Source organism: Colobus angolensis, unplaced genomic scaffold (assembly GCF_000951035.1).
Source record: "Colobus angolensis palliatus isolate OR3802 unplaced genomic scaffold, Cang.pa_1.0 Scaffold29, whole genome shotgun sequence".
NCBI classification, from domain to species: Eukaryota; Metazoa; Chordata; class Mammalia; order Primates; family Cercopithecidae; genus Colobus; species Colobus angolensis.
The window spans coordinates 4,599,127-4,617,311 of NW_012116154.1; the positions used below are offsets into that span (position 1 = coordinate 4,599,127).

Consider the following 18,185-nt stretch of genomic DNA (forward strand, 5'->3'; position numbering starts at 1 on the left):
CCTTGGCCTCTCAAAGTGCTGGGATTACATGCCTGAGCCACTGCGCCCGGCCCACCAAACTCATTCTTTAACCATCACGCCCTGCACTGTATCAGGAATTCACAACGTAAATTCATTCATTCAACACACATTTATGAGAGCATACTATGCATCATGTTGTGCTAAGGATTAAAATGTTGAAATTCATACATACAAGGATTCATTCATTCATATGTGCATTCAACAAGTAGTTAATGAGCTGGCACCACGTGTCAAGCACTATTCTATGTGCTGAGGATACAGAAGTGAACAAGACAGACAGCTATCATGGGAATGAATGGAGAGGGGACAGTTGATAAACAAATGAACGAAAGTTTATTTACTAAGAGGTCATTCCGAAGAGATCATGAATTCATGGGAAATTATTTTCTGCTTCTAGTGGCATGGAAATCAAGATATTCTGAAATTTAATGTATAGTTTTAAGAAAACTGAAAGAAAATATAAAGTTTATCATTATACATTAGATACTATGAACACAATAATTTGAGTAGTAGTTACACTTCCAGGCCACAGTTATAAACTGATTTTCTGTTAGAAATATTTAAAAGTAGATGTAGAAAACTTACTCTTAAATATATAACAGTTAAAAAATCCAGCAGGAACTAAGTTAATTAAATAGAATATTCACCTGTTTTTTTCTGATAATTATACTGTGTTATGTTTACATATTAATGCAGTATAATATTTTAGTATATATTACACTCTAGGGAGTCACTGAAATGTCAGCAAAGAAAAATATGGCCAGAGGCATCTAAGTCATTTGACCACGTTTTTAAAAGTTGATGTTTTGAGAAATCATCTAAATGTGGTGACCTTACCAAAATTGTTGCTTTTTCTCCAAGATGTTTGAGAACACTTACCAGCAGAGTTTGCAAAATATAAAAATTATGTGATCAATGTGGATAATTAATATTTTTACAAAAGAATTCTCCAAATTTATGATGTAAGGGAGTTCACACAAAGAAACTATGATCATATGTGTTCCCAAGATTAGCGATAAGATGCTCTCTTTCCTTTACTAGTATCAGCCGCTAATGGAAAACTTGGGAGTGGCCCTCCCACTCCCTGCTCTCCAGAGGTTTTCTGGAATTTCTTTACTTCAAGAAAACACCAGACTTGGGAAGGTTCTAGAGAAGAGAAATACAGATGAGAGAGAGGTAACATTCTAAGTGGCCGTATGTTTTGGTTCTGCCCCACCTTTGTTATCTCGCCATGTTTGTGTGCATTCCTGTGGGTGGGTGTGCCCACTGCCTCCCCCACCTCCCGTCCAGCCTCTCAGAATGATGGGAGCATGACACACACAGAGAAGTCTCTCTACCCCATCTTCTTTCTGTTGAGCATGTCTTTTGCTCCCTCTGCTTGTCTATGGGAGTGGCCTGTCTGAGGGAGGCTGAGGGTCAGCGTGTAACAGATACATACAAATGGAAGCAGAAAAACTCCAACACTAACTTATCACCTGCCCTTGGTACCTTCAGAGTGCCTGGGGTGGGGACATGTGTAGTTACATTGTTTACTAATTTGAGATTAGAATCTAACCACTTCTCTCCACTTGCACTGATACATTCTCTCTGGCACAAGTTACTCTATAGTGTCCCACGGAGTCTTCCCTGCCAGCCTTGTGGCTCCCAGTCATTTCCACCCAACAAACAGAGGAATCTTTTTATTTATTTATTTATTCATTATACTTTAAGTTCTGGGGTACATGTGCAGAATGTGCAGGTTTGCTACATAGGTATACACATGCCATGGCGGTTTGCTGCACCCATCAAACTGTCATCTACATTAGGTATTTCTCCTAATGCTATTCCTTCCCCTACGCCCCCATCCCCTGACAGGCCCCAGTGTGTGATGTTCCCCTCCCCGTGTCAATGTGTTCTCATTGTTCAACTCCTAGTTATGAGAGAGAACATGTGGTATTTGGTTTTCTGTTCTTGTGATAGTTTGCTGAGAATGATGGTTTCTACATTCATCCATGTCCCTGCAAAGGACATGAACTCATTCTTTTTTATGGCTGTGTAGTATTCCATGGTGTATATGTGCCGTATTTTCTTTATCCAGTCTATCATTGATGGGCATTTGGGATGGTTCCAAGTATTTGCTGTTGTGAATAGTGCTGCAATAAACATGTGTGTGCATGTGTCTTTATTGTAGAATGATTTATAATCCTTTGGGTGTATACCCAGTAATGGGATTGCTGGGTCAAATGGTATTTCTAGTTCTAGATCCTTGAGGAATTGCCACACTGTCTTCCACAATGGTTGAACTCATTTACATTCCCACCAACAGTGTAAAAGTGTTCCTATTTCTCCACATCCTCTCCAGCATCTGTTGTCTCCTGACTTTTTAATGATCACCATTCTAACAGGCATGAGATGGTATCTCATTGTGGTTTTGATTTGTATTTCTCTAATGACCAGTGATTATGAGCTTTTTTTCATATGTTTGTTGGCTACATAAATGTCGTCTTTTGAGAAGTGTCTGTTCATATCCTTCACCCACTTTTTGATGGGGTTGTTTTTTCTTGTAAATTTTTTAAAGTTCTTTGTAGATTCTGGGTATTAGCCGTTTGTCACATGGATAGATTGCACAAATTTTCTCCCATTCTGTAGGTTGCCTCAAACAGAGGAATCTTTAAAATGTATGCCAGAACCTGCCGCTCCTGGACTCTAAATCTTCTGCTGGTTTCTTATTTCAGTCAGAGGAAAATTGCCAAGTTCTTACAAGATCTGACCTTCTCTCTGATTTCCTCCCCTAACTGCATTCCAGGCCTTCCTCACATTTTCCAAGCACATCAGGATCTTTAAATTTGTACTTGCTGTTCTCTCTCTCTCCAAAATACTCTTTCCCTAGACAACAAGTGGCTTGCTTCTTCACCCGCTTTAGATCTCTGTATGAATGTCACTATCAGGGAGGCCTTTTTTGATCATTCTATACAAAAAAAATCACTCCCCAGTCTCTTTCTGTTTCCCTTATCGTAGTTATTTTTCCTTCAAGTCAATATCACTGCCTGATATTGGTCCCCACCCAAATCTCATCTTGAACTGTAGCTCCCATGATTCCTACATGTTGTGGGAGGGACCTGGTGGGAAGTAATTGAATCATAGGGGCAGGTCTTTCCCATGCTCTCATGATGGTGAATAAGTCTCACGAGATCTCGTGGTTTTATAAAGGGGAGTTTCCCTGCACACGCTCTGTTGCCTGCTGCCACATAAGACAAGAGTTTACTCCTCATTTGCCTTCCACCCTGATTGTAAGGCCTCCCCAGGCATGTGGAATTGTGAGTCATAACATATAAACGTATTGTGTTGTTTGCAGTCTCTCTTTTCTTACCCTTTCTCTAGAATGTAAGCTGTGTGAAAACAGAAACCTGTTCTTTTCACTGCTACTTCCCCAGTGCCTAGAAAAGGCAGAATAGGTACTTAATAAATATCTTGATTAATGAATATTGTAAAAATCTTAGTACTCCAACTACCTCTGTTCTATGTCTAATCAAACCACGTGAAGCTTAACATGTCTCCCAAAGTCCTCAGAATTCTATGTCCTTCAGTTTCCTTATCTATCAAGTGGGAGTAATAGTACTTCCCTCACTGAGTATGGTGATAAATAAATAATATACACGAAGCAATTAGTATGTATCTTGACACATTGAAATCTAACCCGGAAGTTTTGATTCTATGCCATAGCAGAATTCAACAGATGAATATCAAGACCTTTGAATTCGACAAGAAGTTAAGGCATTTATAGTTGTCTAATAACAGACTGAAGATTGTAGCTTGGTATTCACTGGCAGGTCTCAGACATTTAGATCTTTCTTTTAATGACTTTGACACCATGCCCATCTGTGAGGAAGCCGGCAACATGTCACACCTGGAAATTGTTTTGCAACATTAATACTATTATTTGGCAGTGATCCAGATTGCTTTTGCCACTAACCTGAAGACATATAGAGGCAGAAGGACAGGAATCATTCTATTTGTTTCCTGTTTTGAAACTTCCATCTGTATAGGTAAGTGTTGAAAGTCCAATATTAGCTCCAGGGACTTTCTATATCCACAAATACAAAAATTGAGGGGTAACTCCTTGATATCAAGTCAAAGGTTCACAGTGTCTGGTAATAAAACAAATTACTTTCACTTTTCTTAAAATCTTCAGGCTATCAAAAGGAGATGTGAGAGAGGGTGTTGAGTCTGACCTGACAATGCGGTTCTTAAACTGAAGGGCCATTACGCTTCTCCTCTCTGAGAATCCTGACTTGCCTCAACAACGGAGATATGGCACAGTAGCCAGCTTGGAGACTTCTCAGCCAATGCTCTGAGATCAAGTCAAAGACCCAACATACAGGTTGGGACCCTATTCCAACCTCTTGATGAATATAGTCAAATGTTGGCATTTTTTTTCACAAATAAAAGTCCTACAGTATTTAACCAAATAAAAATCTAACATTATATACTGTCTTTTTAGGGTTTTGAGCTCATCTTCATCATTCATATGAGGAAATCAGTGGTAAAATCTTTGGAAATACAATGAGACTCATCAGAAACATTTACATATTTTGTAGTATTGTTATGACAGTAGAGGGCGAGGCTCCAGAGCTGCCAGAAGAAAGGGAACTGATGACCAACTGCTCCAACATGTCTCTAAGAAAGGTTCCCGCAGACTTGACCCCAGCCACAACCACGCTGGATTTATCCTATAACCTCCTTTTTCAACTCCAGAGTTCAGATTTTCATTCTGTCTCCAAACTGAAAGTTTTGATTCTATGCCATAACAGAATTCAACAGCTGAATCTCAAAACCTTTGAATTCAACAAGGAGTTAAGATATTTAGATTTGTCTAATAACAGACTGAAGAGTGTAACTTGGTATTTACTGGCAGGTCTCAGGTATTTAGATCTTTCTTTTAATGACTTTGATACCATGCCTATCTGTGAGGAAGCTGGCAACATGTCACACCTGGAAATCCTTGGTTTGAGTGGGGCAAAAATACAAAAATCAGATTTCCAGAAAATTGCTCATCTGCATCTAAATACTGTCTTTTTAGGATTCAGAACTCTTTCTTATTATGAAGAAGGTAGCCTGCCCATCTTAAACACGACAAAACTGCACATTGTTTTACCAATGGACACAAATTTCTGGGTTCTTTTGCGTGATGGAATCAAGACTTCAAAAATATTAGAAATGACAAATATAGATGGCAAAAGCCAATTTGTAAGTTATGAAATGCAACGAAATCTTAGTTTAGAAAATGCTAAGACATCAGTTCTATTACTTAATAAAGTTGATTTACTCTGGGACGACCTTTTCCATATCTTACAATTTGTTTGGCATACATCAGTGGAACACTTTCAGATCCAAAATGTGACTTTTGGTGGTAAGGCTTATCTTGACCACAATTCATTTGACTACTCAAATACTGTAATGAGAACTATAAAATTGGAGCATGTACATTTCAGAGTGTTTTACATTCAACAGGATAAAACCTATTTGCTTTTGACCAAAATGGACATAGAAAACCTGACAATATCAAATGCACAAATGCCACACATGCTTTTCCCTAATTATCCTACAAAATTCCAATATTTAAATTTTGCAAGTAATATCTTAACAGACGAGTTGTTTAAAAGAACTATCCAACTGCCTCACTTGAAAACTCTCATTTTGAATAGCAATAAACTGGAGACACTTTCTTTAGTGAGTTGCTTTGCTAACAACACACCCTTGGAACACTTGGATCTGAGTCAAAATCTATTACAACATAAAAATGATGAAAATTGCTCATGGCCAGAAACTGTGGTCAACATGAATCTGTCATACAATAAATTGTCTGATTCTGTCTTCAGGTGCTTGCCCAAAGGTATTCAAATACTTGACCTAAATAATAACCAAATCCAAACTGTACCTAAAGAGACTATTCATCTGATGGCCTTACGAGAGCTAAATATTGCTTTTAATTTCCTAACTGATCTCCCTGGGTGTAGTCATTTCAGTAGACTTTCAATTCTGAACGTTGAAATGAACTTAATTCTCAGCCCATCTCTGGATTTTGTTCAGAGCTGCCAGGAAGTTAAGACTCTAAATGCGGGAAGAAATCCATTCCGGTGTACCTGTGAATTAAAAAATTTCATTCAGCTTGAAACATATTCAGAGGTCATGATGGTTGGATGGTCAGATTCATACACCTGTGAATACCCTTTAAATCTAAGGGGCACTCGGTTAAAAGACGTTCATCTCCCTGAAGTATCTTGCAACACAGCTCTGTTGATTGTCACCATTGTGGTTATCGTGCTAGTTGTGGGGTTGGCTGTGGCCTTCTGCTGTCTCCACTTTGATCTGCCCTGGTATTTCAGGATGCTAGGTCAATGCACACAAACATGGCACAGGGTTAGGAAGACAACTCAAGAACAACTCAAGAGAAATGTCCGATTCCACGCATTTATTTCATACAGTGAACATGATTCTCTGTGGGTGAAGAATGAATTGATCCCCAATCTGGAGAAAGAAGATGGTTCTATCTTGATTTGCCTTTATGAAAGATACTTTGACCCTGGAAAGAGCATTAGTGAAAATATTGTAAGCTTCATTGAGAAAAGCTATAAGTCCATCTTTGTTTTGTCTCCCAACTTTGTCCAGAATGAGTGGTGCCATTATGAATTCTACTTTGCCCACCACAATCTCTTCCATGAAAATTCTGATCATATAATTCTTATCTTACTGGAACCCATTCCATTCTACTGCATTCCCACAAGATGTCATAAACTGAAAACTCTCCTGGAAGAAAAAGCATACTTGGAATGGCCCAAGGATAGGCGTAAATGTGGGCTTTTCTGGGCAAACCTTCGAGTTGCTATTAATGTTAACGTATCAACTACCAGAGAAATGTATGAACTGCAGACATTCACAGAGTTAAATGAAGAGTCTCGAGGTTCTACAGTCTCTCTGATGAGAACAGACTGCCTATAAAATCCCACAGTCCTAGGGAAGTTGGGGACCACATACACTGTTGGGATGTAAATTGACGTAACTTAATGATGGCAGTTTGGCAATACTCATTAAAATAAAAAATGGCTATTCCCTTCATATCAGTTTCTGGAAGGATTTCTAAGAATGTATCCTATAGAAACACCTTCACAAGTTTATAAGAAACTTATGGAAAGGGCTTATGGAAAAAGGTGTTCATCCCAGGATTGTTTATAATCATGAAAAATGTGGCCTGGCACAGTGGCTCATGCTTGTAATCCCAGTACTTTGGGAGGCCAAGGTGGGTGGATCACGAGGTCAAGAGATGGAGACCATCCTGGCCAACATGGTGAAACCCCGTCTCTACTAAAAATACAAAAATTAGTTGGGCATGGTGGCATACGCCCATAGTCCCAGTTACTTGGGAGGCTGAGGCAAGAGAATTGCTTGAACCCAGGAGGTGGAGGTTGCAGTGAGCCAAGATTGAGCCACTGCACTCTAGCCTGGAGACAGAGCAAGACTCCATCTCAAAAAAAAAAAAAAGAAAGAAAGAAAGAAAGAAAGAAAAATGGAAAACATCCTCATGTCCACAACATTAGGTCTAATTCAATAAATTATAGTACATTAATGTAATACAATATTACATGCCACTAAAAAGAATGAGGTAACTCTATATTTACTGATATGGAAAAAACATATTAGTATGTTATAAACTATTAGGTTGGTGCAAAACTAATTGTGGTTTTTGCCATTGAAATAAAAGTGTAAAGAAATCTACACCAGATGTAGTAACAGTGGTTTGGGTCTGGGAGGTTTGATTACAGGGAGCATTTGATTTCTATGTTGTATATTTCTATAATGTTTGAATTACTTAGAATGAATCTGTATTTCTTTTATAAGTAGAAAAAAACAATAAAGATAGTTTTTAAAGCCTACGGATCCTACTCATTTGGCTTGATTCTTCATTCTGGTCTCACAGGTCACAGGAAGAAAAGTATAAAATATAAAAAATTATAATTTTGCAAATTTATATTTCAAAAATAAATACCATGTCACTTTTCTGGTTAGAAAAAAATTCTGTGGCTTAAACACATGATTCAGGGAGAGAACGTCATACTCCTTTAAGATCTGACACCAATCTCCTTTTATCTCCTTGCATCTTCTTTATTTTTAATTGTTAGAGACTAGCTCTTGCTCTGTCACCCAGGCTGGAATGCAGTGGTGTGATCATAGCTCACTGCAGTATTGAAATTCTGGCCTCAAATGATCCTCCTGTCTTGGACTCCCAAAGTGCTGGGATTACAGGTGTGAGCCACCACACCCAGCTCCTCCTTGCATCCTATCATTGGGCCCTATGGAGCTACTGGCCCTTCCCCAGAACTTTCAGTGTTCTTTCATGGCTCCAGAGCCCAGGTTTCACATCGCGCCTGCTGTAATGCCTTCCCTATTTGGGTTTGTTCAGGAAATCTTATAGTTCTCTCAGGACACAATCCACATATCGACTCTTCTTTGAAATCTTCCTTACTCTTTCCCATAAGCATGATGCTTCTTGATTCTCTTCCACACTTTGGACATATTTCTATCATTAGCCTAATTATGTACATTTTTAAAGTTTCCGTTTCTCACTAGACTATGAACTCCTCAAAGGTTAAGACAGACTTACATCTGCCCTTGTGTCTGCAGCATTCCCTGGTTCAGAACTGGTGCTCAATGAATGTTTATGGAATGGATGTTGGGTTGGCTAGAGGAGCTTAGTGGGAACTCAATTGGCTTAAGGATAGATGGCGGAATCTGAAGGCATATTCTGAGAAGCTCAGGAAGAGCAGGAATAGGTTAAACTCAGGTAAGAAGACAGAGGATCCAGAATTGAAGGATTCCTAAGTAGAGCTCAAGTCATGTGGAATTGCCAAAATTTGGTTGCTCTTGATCTAGAAAAGCATCTACTTTTAAAAATCTCATTTTATCTGTATTAGTCAGGGTTCTCTAGAGGGGCAGAACTAATAGGATATATATACACACACATATATATACATATATATAAGTTTATAAGGATATGTAAGCTCATATATATATATGAATTTATTAAGGAGTATTTACTCACACAATATGCAACATATATGGGAGTTTATTAAGGAATATTTACCCACACAATTACAAGGTCCCACAATAGACCATCTGCAAGCTGAGGAGCAAGGAAGCCAGTCTGAGTCCAAAAGCTGAAGAACTTGGAGTGTGATGTTTGAGAGCGGGAAGCATCCAGCACAGGAGAAAGATGTAGGCTGGGAGGCTAGCCCAGTCTAGTTTTGTCATGTTCTTCTGCCTCCTTTTATTCTAGGTATGCGGGCAACTGACTAGATGGTGCCCTCCCAGATTAAGGGTGGGTCTCCCTTTCCCATTCCACTGACTCAAATGTTAATCCCTTTTGACAACACCCTCACAGACACACCCAGGAACAATACTTTGCATCCTTCAATCCAATCAAGTCGACAGTCAATATTAGCCATCACACCATCTACTAAGACTAATCCCCTAAACAAGTTAAAACTGGATTCTGCATCTAATTCATTTTCTTATAGTTTGTGATCTTATGAGTTCCTCATGCTAGTGATTATTTTAAAATTTATACTCAAGAAGGCCAACCCGAGAGTACAGGGAGGGCACTGGGTGTTGATCTAGAAGCCAGGCCATGCTACCATTTGGCTAGTAGCTGGAGTTGAGGAGCTAGAGTCCAGCAGCCTGGGGGCTGAGCATCTCTCTCTTCCCTGGTGAGCCCATGGTCTGTCTGGCAGAAGGGGAAACCCAAGGAAACTACAGTGGAGCGGGGACAAAGCATGGGGAAAGTGCCTTTCCTGGGCGGGACACTGATGTAAATGTGATTCTTGGCTTCTAGAGGAGTGAGACCGATTCTGCTTGAGGGTTTGTAAATCTTGAGTAAATTATTCAAAATGAGACTTTCACCTTTAATTAGTTAATGAATTCACCTTTAATTATTTAATGAATTCACCTTTGCTTAATTAATTCAGCTTTAATTAATTAATTTGCATTTAATTAATTTGGAACATGCAAAGAATGTAAGATTAGACTTAAAGTCGCCAGGATTTAGTCATTTCATGGTAGAACCCTCAGTTTAGCAATATCATTTAAAAAATAGATGTGTTTTATTACAAATTTAAAAATAACACATTAGGCTGAGCTCTCAGCAACTTCACAGCTGGATAATCCTTAAATCTTACCTATCAAATCATTGTGGTGTTCCTTTTTCAGAAACTTAAATACCATCCAAAATTTCCTAATATGCTTGGTTTTGACTGTTATGACTTACAATCAGAAAAAATAAATTTTATATGAGTTGAATGTTATTTGCTTTTGAGGCTTGAAATACAAGTAACACCTAGCCTCATACAAACCTGATGATATACTTTTACCCAAGAAATCTCAGATTTCAACAAAGACCCACTGTTCTGAATCACGACATTGATGCGGAAGTGAGCATACCCAGACTGGACGCTGTAACAGCAGCCGGTGTCATTAACTCCGATCATGTTTTAAAAATGACTCTGGAGCTTGTAAGTTCCTTTTTAGTTCCTTGCCATTTGTCAACCTGGAACTTCTTTCATTTATTTTCCCTGAGGAAACTGAGCTCTTAAGTGAAGTCTGTCTGTGCATTCCTCAGAAGGCCTTCACAATCTCTTAGCATCTCTACAGATACAATGCAATCCTTTCTGGATGTCAACAGTTGAGTTGTTGAGAATGGTCTGTATTCTCTTAGCAAATGTGGCAAAGAGGGCTGTACTGAAATGCAATTGCAATCCTTGAATTCCCAACAGATTAGTGGGAAGAAGGAATTTTACATCTAATTTTTGGCAATGGTTCCCCAAAATTCACTCCTTTATCTATTATGATGAACCATTCAAGAGAAGCATAGATTAGACACATCAAAAGTGAGTGAGAATTTGGAGACTGTCAAGTATAACTCTCACTTTCAAACGGGGAAATTGAGGCTTCAGAATTTTAAATGACCCACCCAAGCCCAGGTCATAGTCTTTTAACTCCTAAAGTTTTTCCTTCCAATCCACAACTCAGTGGCCTTTCCTTGTTGCATTTGATTTTTATTCTCTCATTCCTTCTATTGCAATTCTCAAGAACAGAGCACTGGATGGGACACTTTGATTAGCCCATCTATATTCCCCAAAGTCATTTGAGGTCTAGGCTCTCTCTGCAGTCTTCCTCCATGGCCAAAGCATCCTGCATTTGCCACCTGATTCCATCCCTGATAAAAACATTATTTTGCCATCAGTAACTTGCAATGGGGACTGCTCCTCAGGTCAGCCACCCCTGGTCTAGGAGCCCGAAAATGTTCTCTACGTAAAGGATGGGAAATAATGGGGAGCCTCTTCTCCCCTGGAGGTTTCAAAGGCAACTTAATCACTAGCACCCTGCTGGGGATACATTCCCTGGTCCCTGAGCTCAGTTTCCCACCTGGTTTGGTGTGACCCATGACGTGCTGCTGCCATTGATGCTTTTAACCCTGGACAGGGCTCCTTGAGGACCCACTTGAGGGAGGGGGTGGGTCTGGTGGTGCATCCTGAAGTCCTCCAGGGGACAAGCACAATGAAAAACTCCTGACTGTGGGTCTGGAAGTGGCCTACACCTGTACACCTATTGAACAGCCAGCTGCTAAGACACTGCCCTCTTTCACAGATGGGGGCTCTGAGCTGCTGGACAACATTGCGTTCTGGGTGTCCAAGGACAAAGATGCAGCCAACAGTAGGGGTGTTCAGGGTTAGGGTTAGGGAGGCTGGGTGGGGGCTCCTGGCCAGCACAATTCCTGACAGCAGCCCCATGTCTGCCTCTTCACAGTGAGATACTTGTCTTGTTAATGGTGTCTGAGCAGCCTCAAGGGTAACTGTTAATACTCTAACAACACATGCACATTCTAATCATCATTTTGACATACTTAATGAAAAATCAGTGGAGTGTACTCTAAATCAATTCACATTTTCCCCAAGACATTTATTTCAGTATTCTTTTTGCCCTTCAAATCTTTGCTCCAATCCCATTTCCACTGAAGACTTCCTGGATGACCTAGTAGAAAATGGCGGCACTCGTTGTTCACCTTCCTTGCTTTTTGTGTCTCCACAGAATTTGCCATCTTCGAAGTTTACTTCTAAGTTTTCTCTTTATCCTGCTGATTCCCTGTCTTCCCCCACTAGAATGCAAACTCTTTTAGATCAGAGATTTTTTTTTCTGTTTTGCTCACAGATATTGTCTCCATCTCTGCCTAAAACAGTGCCTGGCACAGGTCCACTCCCTAAGGATTTTCTTTCTGTGGACCCTTTGTTGATCAGCCTCCTCTGTTTCTCTGAAGTCCGGCAGGGCCTCTGTTGCCACGGCTGCCCCCTCCAGTGTCAGCGCTTGTTGTTGGAAATCAAGGATACAGATTTTACTTGTAAAGGGGTGTATTTGTCCATTTTCACGCTGCTGATAAAGACATACCCAAGACTGGGTAATTTATAAAGAAACAGAGGTTTAATAGACTCACAGTTCCATGTGCCTGGGGAGATCTCACAATCACGGCAGAGGTGAAAGGCATATCTTACATGGTGGCACACAAGAGGGAATGGGAGCCAAGCAAAAAGGGAAACCCCTTATAAAACCATCAGATCTTGTGAGACTTCTTCACCACCATGAGAACAGTATGGGAGAAACCACCCCACGATTCAATTACCTCCCACTGGGTCCCTCCCACAACATGTGGGAATTATGGGAGCCACAATTCAAGATGAGATTTGGGTGGGGACACAGCCAAACCGTATCAAGGGGCATCCCTCACCATCTGTATTTTTGCTGACACTTTCTGGGATGTGCCATCACTGGCCTGGTGCTTTCCCCAATCCCCGCACACTTCATGAATCTTCTCTTTGCCTCCTCCTATTGGAAGCTGCCGGATCTCAGGGGCTTGCTCTGGGCAGCCCTTTAACTATTTTGGAGTCTGCAGATTATATGAATCACTGCAAATGGGGTACCTGGCTCCACGACCCCCAACTACTTCCCCTGTTCTTTTGCTGTCTTAGCCTTTTTAGAGGGGAAGGGGCAGCACTGGGCCAATGAAGCCCTCGCTGTGGGTCCACGCCTCCGATCTCCCCTTGCCCTAGTGCTTCGGAAGGTCTCCCTTGAACTTTCTAAGTTCTTCTGAGGGCCTGGTACAGCTAGGACTGGCAGTGTTCCCCAAGTGGGATGCCCCAGCCCAGATGCAGACCTATGTGGACCCCAGTCTTTATTTCTCCCCTTTGAGATGACCTCTGACCCTCTACCGCAAACATGGAGTCAACCAGATATCCTGAGGAGCTCTGGAATTCACATCTTTGGGGTTCTCTCAGAGACTGGTGATTGGGTCCCCATCTGAGGTGGGTGGCCTGAAAAGCAGTACAGGCCCACCCAGGACTGGGCACCAGAATGCTGTTGACATGTTGATTAGGGTGACTCTCACATTGAACACAAGATGACTTCAGGGCGTTGCCTACCAGCAGCTCATCGCTGACCCTTGGGCTGGAGCCACCAGTGTGGACCTATGCCCATCTGTGTTTTGACTGTGGTGCCACCTCTTGTCTATAACACCTGAGGGTGGCAGGTGTCCTGGCAGGTGTCCTTTATCCTGCGTCCCCCTGTGCCCCCAGCCTTGGGCACCCAGGGTAACAGCTGCCATTGCTGTATGCTCTGAGCCATGTGCCAGGCAGTCCTTCAAGGATGGCTTTCAAAACTGAACACCAATGGGCCTTCCAATCAACATCCTCTCTTGCCTCCCATGGTTACATGGTGCTCTGCCAGTCAGTATTAAGCTGTGCCTGATGAAGGAGGAATGTTTCTTGCAGGAGCGGGACTGCTCTTCTCTCTTCGTGCACTGACCCCTTGCCTACCCTTGTGTGGAAGGCAGGAGTTCTGTCAAAATCAAAAGTACTTCCATGGTAGGAATGCAATGGTTACCACCACAAGAGGCCAAGAGAAAATGCAGCTGGATGGTTTGTGGTTCTATGTTTATACTATAAAATTCTGAATGGTGAACTTAACAGAATCAGAAAATGAATACTGTACAGGGTCACATTTCCCTGCATCCTCTGGGAAAGGCTTGCATCCATGAAGCACAGCAACAACCTTTGAGAGTCACAGGAAGCCAGGGTGGATAGATGATGTGGCGGCATGAGTAATAATTCAACCAGCGTTACAAACATACTGTCAGGGAACTGCAGAGGCAAGAAGACGTACATAATTTAATGTGAGCAGGTTCTGAAGAGCTGCCTTGTGATTAATTACAACGCTGCTGCTGTTTTCTTCTTGGTGAGAGACACAACTAACCAAGAACAGCACAGTGAACAATAAAATGCATGAAGAGATGGCTCCTGGGTTTGAACAGGAAGAGATGTTGCTTGGATGCTGCAAAGGATCCTCACAGGTACCAGCTAGAAAATAAACAATATGCAAACAACTCTTCTGTACTGATTCTCATTAATAACTCACTGAACCTCACATGGGTCCATCCATTTCAAAGTATTCTTTTTTTTTTTTTTTTTTGAGACAGAATCTCATTCTCACCTGGAATGCGGGAATGTAGTGGTGCAATCACAGCTCACTGTAACCTCCACCTCCAGGGCTCCAGTGATCCTCCTACCTTGGCCTCCTGAATAGCTGGGACTACAGGTGTATACCACCACTCCTAGCTAATTTTTGTATCTTTTTTGGTAGAAACAGGGTTTTGCCGTGTTACCCAGGCTGGTCTTGAACTCCTGGGCTTAAGCAATCTGCCTGCCTAGGCCTCCTAAAGTGCTGAGATTACAGGCGTGAGCCACTGTGCCTGGCCACAAAACATTTGTTTTTGAGATGGAGTCTTGCTCTATTACCCAGTCTGTAGTACAGTGGCACAATCTTGGCTCACTGCAAACTCTGCCTCCCAGGTTCAAGTGATTCTCCTGCTTCAGCCTCCCGAGTAGCTGGGATCATAGGTGCACGCCACCACGCTGGAATAATTTTTGTATTTTTAGTAGAGATTTCGCCATGTTGGCCAGGCTGGTCTCGAACTCCTGACCTCTGGTGATCTGCCCACCTTGGCCCCCAAAGTGCTGGGATCACAGGCGTGAGCCACTACTTCCTGCCAAAACATATTTTTTTAATCAAATTATTTTATAGAGAGGGGCCCTGTGCTACACAGTCCTGAGAAGGAGAATATCTTGGCTTCGCAGCCAGAATGTGTATTGCTTCTGATTTCTTAGCTGTACAATGATTTTTTTCTGTTTCAGAGGAAGTCGCTGGCAGCAGGACAGTTTTTATCTTGAGCACTAATGTATGATGTAGTGAAATTCGGTGGTAAGATGGGTTGCTCTGACAGATTGGAACAGGCACATTCTAATACCACAATATTAAGTTTATTGGATGTTCCTCCTGTGGTGTTTATTAAAAATGGAAAGGAGACGAGGCCTTTATTATTTTAGGCCATGATGGGTTAAGGCACCACATTATGTGTTCTCCCTGTGAAGAAAGTTAGATCCTTGGTCATGCCCAGGAACCTTCTAGACCTAAGGACTTTAAGTGTCTTTCCTGGCAGCAATACCTTTGGCCCTGGGGAAAAAAACAGGCCAGAGAAAGCTGCTGAAAGAATGTGTGCAAGGTTAGCTCTGATGTTCCATTAGGATCGATCTTTGATTCCTGCACTCACTGCCCCTGAGCCCTCAACTTCTTTCTGGCTCTTTTATTTCTGGAAAAATAAGTTTCCATGATGCTGTCGTTAGCATCCTGGCCTTGTACTTAACAATACAAGGCACTAAACATTTCTTGAGGATTTACTATTTATTCATTTATTTAGAGACAAGGTTTCATTCTGTTGCCCCGGCTGGGTTGCAGCGGCATGACCACAGCTCACTTCAGCTTCCACCTCCTGGGCTCAAGCATTCCTCCCACCTCAGCCTCCTGCATAGCTGGGACAACAGGCACATGCCACCATGCTCTGCTTATATCTTAATTGTTTTGTAGAGACAGGGTCTCACTATATTGCCCAGGCTGATCTTGAACTCCTGGCCTGAAGTGATCCTCCCACTTCAGCCTCCTAAAGCACAGGCATGAGCCACCATGCTCAGCCTTTCTTGAGATTTCAAATGTGCCAGCCACTGTTCTAAGTCTGTCATGAGTTATACTTGTTCTAAATCACATAGATCTAAGGGTTAAATGTTATCATTATTCCTATTAACAGATAAAGTCCCCAACCAGAAGTCAAAGTTTCATGGCTAGTGACAGGAAAGTAAGACAGTGTGATGACAGAGCCTGCTTTTGTATTTTTATTTTTATTTTTGAGATGGAGTCTCTCTCTGTCACCCAGGCTAGAGTGCAACCTCTGTCTCACTCAGTGCAACCTCTGCCTCCTGGGTTCAAGTGATTTTCCTGCCTCAGCCTCCCAAGTAACTGGGATTACAGGTGTGTACAGGTGGTACACACCACCATACCTGGCTAATTTTTTTGTATTTTTGGTAGAGACAGGTTTTCACCATGTTGGCCAGGCTGGTCTCGAACTCCTGACCTCAGGTGATCCACCTGCCTCGGCCTCCCAAAGTGCTGGGATTAGAGGCGTGAGCCACCGTGCCCGGCCCAGAGCCTGCTTTCACAGATGCTCTGCTACACCGGTAGAGCAAGAGCTTGGTGACTTGAAGAATTCATTTCTTTCCTATGTGTAGTAACATGGACATACTTGTTCCTGCTAGACCCTATTCTTGGATGGAGGTATCTCGTTGTGGAAGAGAGATTCTTATCATGACGTGTGAAATCCAAATGCTACCAATCCTCACCAGCCTGTGGCTACAAAAAAGGCACAACAACATCAGTGACCCTCCTGCAAACGTGCACAAGAGTATTTCCATTCAAACCTGAGATTCTCGCAGGTGCCAGACAGCTTGCTGTCAGCTCCTTTCCCCTCTAGCTCGCAGCAGCTACCCCTGGGCCCTTTGCAGATCCTTACAAGAGTCTCTTACTACTGACATTGCTAAATGAAGGTGCTTTCTCGATGATGCTAACAACCATGCTAAGGGTGCTTTCTCCCAGTAATCCCAAATGCAACTATCCTTGAGATGAGGAGCCATGCCAAGTTCCACGGAGCTAGCAGTAGGTTCGGTACTTCTCTCCTCAAAATTGTGTGTCAACCTCTCAGCATCCCAGTGCTGCAATGCTGGGATCCACATGCATCTACCTTAAAGCAAGGGCCTGTGAATACCTACAGACACCCAGCACTGGGTTAGAAGCAGTTTCACTTCATTGGTTGCTCCCCACGGGGCCTTCTCACTGTGGAAAGCAGAAGTTCATGGGATTAAAATAAATCTCGTTGTGTATGCAAGAGTGACACTGCCGGCAGAGCGCCTCTTCCTGTGACTCCACACTTCTTCAATTCTCAGCTTGGCTCTTTCCACCCAGACGTGTTTTTTTTTGTTTTTTGTTTTTTTTTTTTTTGAGATGGAGTCTCGCTCTGTCACCAGGCTGGAGTGCAGTGACGTGATCTTGGCTCACTGCAACCTCTGCCTCCCAGGTTCAAGTGGTTCTCCTGCCTCAGCCTCCTGAGTAGTTGGGACTACAGGCACGCGCCACCACACTCGGCTAATTTTTGTATTTTTAGTAGAGACAGGGTTTCACCATGTTGGTCAGGATGGTCTTGATCTTCTGACCTCGTAATCCGCCCGCCTTGGCCTCCCAAAGTGCTGCGATTATAAGCGTAAGCCACCGGGCCCAGCCTCCACCCTGACTTTCTATGCACCCTCTCAGGAACCCCGACTTTGGTTTTGGGGGAAGCCATGAAGTATTTGCTGAAGCATCAGGTCACTTCCTGTGTTGTAAATTCTGTAACAAATTCTGGAAGGAGTCCTTGTGTCAGAGAAAGACCCTACTGGGAAGGTCTGACCTTCTCCACAACTCACCTTCTCCGGGGCACCTGCTGCCTTGTATCAGTTGTCTCCGAGGGCAGAACCGCAAATCTCACGGGATTGGAATGGAAAGAGAAAGCTGCCCTGGTTTTCTTTGGTTGTTTCTGATTTTTCTTCTTGCTCTTCATCACCTCCTAAAGGCACAGAAAGGAGCCATTTTTCTGGTCTTCTTAATTCTCACTCCTGTCCCTAATTAGAAACAACAACAGAGAATTGCTGAAAGCTGTACTCCAGCTAAAA

General features: G+C 42.2%; 1 protein-coding gene across 3 annotated transcripts in view; it reads left to right on the forward strand.

Moving 5' to 3' along the window:
• Positions 1-7,533, forward strand: part of TLR10 (toll-like receptor 10) — a 10,613-nt gene extending 3,080 nt beyond the window's left edge. The window contains exons 2-3 of one of the 3 annotated variants that reach the window (XM_011949123.1): positions 4,193-4,381; positions 4,502-7,116. In XM_011949123.1, coding sequence (XP_011804513.1) covers positions 4,564-6,999 — 2,436 coding nt within the window. In that variant the 5' untranslated portion in view covers positions 4,193-4,381; positions 4,502-4,563 and the 3' untranslated portion in view covers positions 7,000-7,116. Of the gene's footprint in view, positions 1-3,958; positions 4,382-4,501 lie in introns of those variants that run through there. The other 2 variants (XM_011949122.1, XM_011949121.1) reach the window with 2 other exon arrangements.
• The last annotated feature ends 10,652 nt before the right edge of the window (positions 7,534-18,185 follow it).